Source organism: Protopterus annectens, chromosome 3.part1, assembly GCF_019279795.1.
Source record: "Protopterus annectens isolate FY-2018-M chromosome 3.part1, PAN1.0, whole genome shotgun sequence".
NCBI classification, from domain to species: Eukaryota; Metazoa; Chordata; order Ceratodontiformes; family Protopteridae; genus Protopterus; species Protopterus annectens.
Window position 1 is genome coordinate 1613420986 of NC_056732.1, and position 3642 is coordinate 1613424627.

The 3642-nt window shown below is 41.5% G+C and overlaps 1 protein-coding gene across 1 annotated transcript; it reads left to right on the forward strand.

The window, feature by feature from the left end:
- Positions 1 to 2578: 2578 nt before the first annotated feature.
- On the forward strand, positions 2579 to 3436 carry LOC122797825 (histidine-rich glycoprotein-like). Its single transcript, XM_044066348.1, has one exon. It carries the CDS (start codon positions 2579 to 2581, stop codon positions 3434 to 3436), a length of 858 nt encoding a protein of 285 aa, XP_043922283.1.
- Positions 3437 to 3642: the final 206 nt, after the last annotated feature.

Here is a 3642-nt window from a genome sequence, read left to right on the forward strand (position 1 = left end):
TCCAAACACTGGACTTGACCCAATTTGACTTTGTCAAGAGCACGTCACGCCTACGGAATTTGGTGGATTTCTTTGAGAAAGTCAGTAAGCAATGGATGAGGGTCAAAGAGTACATACCACTTATCTCAACCTGACAAAGCATTTGACAGAATTCCTCACTCAGGTATTATAAATAAACATACAAAACCAGGCATAAATCCTTACATCACCAGATGGATAGCCAATTGTCACATGGTCAGGACACACGTGGTTAAAGTGTGGGAATACAGATGCAGCAAGAAGCCAGTTAATAGTAGTTTGCCACAGGGCTCAGTGCTGGAACCACTTCTGTTTGGAATATACTTCTCTGAAGTCAAAACTAATGTGGAAGGCTTCTGGATGATGGAGTCTGCCGACAAAGGCAAGCTGGGGACAATCATTGATTTTCTGAATGATGTAGACATACTTCAGGAGGGTCTAGATTACACAAGTGACTGGTGCCAAAACCATGGCCTGAAACTAAATGTGAAAAAAATGCATTATCATGCCCTTTGGGAAGACAAATACCCCTGCAAATTACAACATCAATAGCACCCCCTAAGAGTAGACTCAGCGGTGAAAGATCTAAGTAAAAATAGATAGTAGCCTGAACTTTGATTGCATTGTGTACACAGTGGTGAGGAAGTCCTTCTCTTTGGCACAACAAGTACAGATATGGCGTCCAGATCCAAAGAAAATATAGTTTTGCTGTACTAGGCCCTCATTAGATCAATAACTGAGTACAATGCACCATATGGCATCTAGTTGACTAGGCACTTACAGTAGCTGGAACTACGTCAGTGGTTCCTCACAAAGAAAATACAGGGTGTAAACAACACGTCCTATGCAGATATACTAAAAGCTCTATCCCTTTACTCTGTTTCCAGTCCTACCAACTACTAAGGGGTGACCTATGCCTGACCTACAAGGCTGTCACAAATACAGCCTTGATGGAGCTGCTGCACATCCACAAGTCAAACTGCACAAGGGTCACCCAGTCTAGGGATCTAAACGTAGTTAGCAACTCAAACAAAACATGCTGGAGCAACAGATATGTGTCTCAGAGATTGCCCTTGTTTAGAACAGGCTTCCTATTTACATTATGCAGAGCCCTTCCATGGCCCTCTTCAAATGCAGTTTGAATCAATGGATAGGGAATCGCAAATTCACACATGTAGTAGTGTCTATGTTTGGCATCTACTTCTCTGAAGTACAGGTCAACACTAAGGGACTCTGGCTAACAAAGTTTGCAGATGACTGCAAACTGGGAGTGTGTTATCCCCCTTTGGGAAAAACATGTATTACCATATAGGTGGCAGTACACTAAACACAGAAAGTGTGTGTGAAGAGAGGACACAGGTGGACAGTGGTCTCACCTTCATAACCACATCGCCACAACAATCAGGAAATCATTATAGAATACAACGCCCCATTTGGTATGTACCCTCTCAAGACATCTGCAACAACTGGAAAGGCCTCAGAAATACCTCACTAAAAGAATAAACTCCATATACTTGTACCTGTCATGCCTACCTCAGAGGGCGATCTCTGCTAACATACAAGGCCATGTCAAACCCAGAGCTGTTGGACAACACGATCCCAATCCTCAGGCTACACACTCCAGGGGATCTAAACCTTGTCATCACAATAAACAAAACATGCTGGAGGGATAGATTCCTGACCCAGACTGGAATAGATTGATTGATTGGAGAGAGGAAATTCACACCAGGGAGGATCCAGTCGCGCCCTGCTAGACAGGGGTTATGGGGCTTGTATAGGCCCTAGGGCTGATAGCCCTTATGGACAGGGGCAATCTGTAAGATACTCAAAGCATAGACACAAGTTCATGCCATCCTCTTGTCCCAAGGGGCCATTTATTAGGTAAAATCAGTTTTATCAGTTAGACTTGTAAAGGCTCTTAAGCTGTTAGCTTAGTAATCTCCTATGAACTTATTATGGGTCATATGAGGACTGCTGAAGCTGTGGTATAACTGATTTATTCTGCTGTTTTAAAAGTTATTTATCAGGGCAGGGTGCTCGTCCCTCTCCTGAATGTAATGAGAGGCTTCTGTCCAGATATCTTGTATAGAGGGGAGTCCTGTGATATGCAAGCAAGGGTGGAAAGAGGAGCAAGGGTGACTCCCAGGCCTTATGAAGATGGTGTATGTAGGTATGTGACTCCTACAAAGAAAACATGAATTGAAATGGAACTTAGTGGCATGTGCAGGTGTGCAGGGGGACAGGAGAGCAGAGGTGACACTATGTGCTCTGAGAAATCTGCTGAGGGTGGGCTCAGGTTCACAGATGATTAATAAGCATACAGTCCAGGAGATCATTAATGAGCCTAGCCCAAAATTTCAAATTGCCCAAAGCACTGTATGGTTATGTGACTTGCTTAATATTACCCAACAGGCAATTTAAGGCTGGAGAAATCAAGTTCTGTACCTCAGAAAGTAGTTTGTTAACAATCCATAACCTTATTCCTCTGAGCAACTGCTAGACTTCAAATGTAGTGCAGAATGGAATACAACATCATTCCGCATTAAACAGTGATGAAGAGATGCATGGAATACAACACCATTCTGCATTAAACAGTGATGAAGAGATGCATGGAATACAACACCATTCTGCATTAAACAGTGATGATGAGATGCATGGAATACATCATTTTGCATTAAACAGTGATGAGATGCATGGAATACAACCTCATTCTGCATTAAGCAGTGATGAAGAGTTGCATGGAATACAACATCATTCCGCATTAAACAGTGATGAAGAGATGCATGGAATACAACACCATTCTGCATTAAACAGTGATGAAGAGATGCATGGAATACAACACCATTCTGCATTAAACAGTGATGAAGAGATGCATGGAATACAACACCATTCTGCATTAAACAGTGATGATGAGATGCATGGAATACATCATTTTGCATTAAACAGTGATGAGATGCATGGAATACAACATCATTCTGCATTAAACAGTGATGAAGAGATCCATGGAATACAACATCATTCTGCATTAAACAGTGATGACGAGATGCATGGAATGCAACATCATTCTGCATTAAACAGTGATGAAGAGATGCATGGAATACAACATCATTCTGCATTAAACAGTGATGAAGAGATCCATGGAATACAACATCATTCTGCATTAAACAGTGATGATGAGATGCATGGAATACAACATCATTCTGCATTAAACAGTGATGAAGAGATGCATGGAATACAACATCATTCTGCATTAAACAGTGATGAAGAGATGCATGGAATACAACATCATTCTGCATTAAACAGTGATGATGAGATGCATGGAATGCAACATCATTCTGCATTAAACAGTGATGATGAGATGCATGGAATACAACATCATTCTGCATTAAACAGTGATGATGAGATGCATGGACTATAACATCATTCTGCATTAAGCAGTGATGAAGAGTTGCATGGAATACAACATCATTCTGCATTAAACAGTGATGATGAGATGCATGGAATACAACATCATTCTGCATTAAACAGTGATGACGAGATGCATCATTTATGGAGAGACAATGAGGAACTAAAGGATGACTGTGATGCATGGCTAGATTGCACAACACAGAGGAAAGAGCTTCA

Excerpts from the sequence above, each read along its gene's own strand:
- LOC122797825 (XM_044066348.1), top strand. The coding sequence starts at position 2,579 with ATGCATGGAATACAACACCATTCTGCATTAAACAGTGATGAAGAGATG.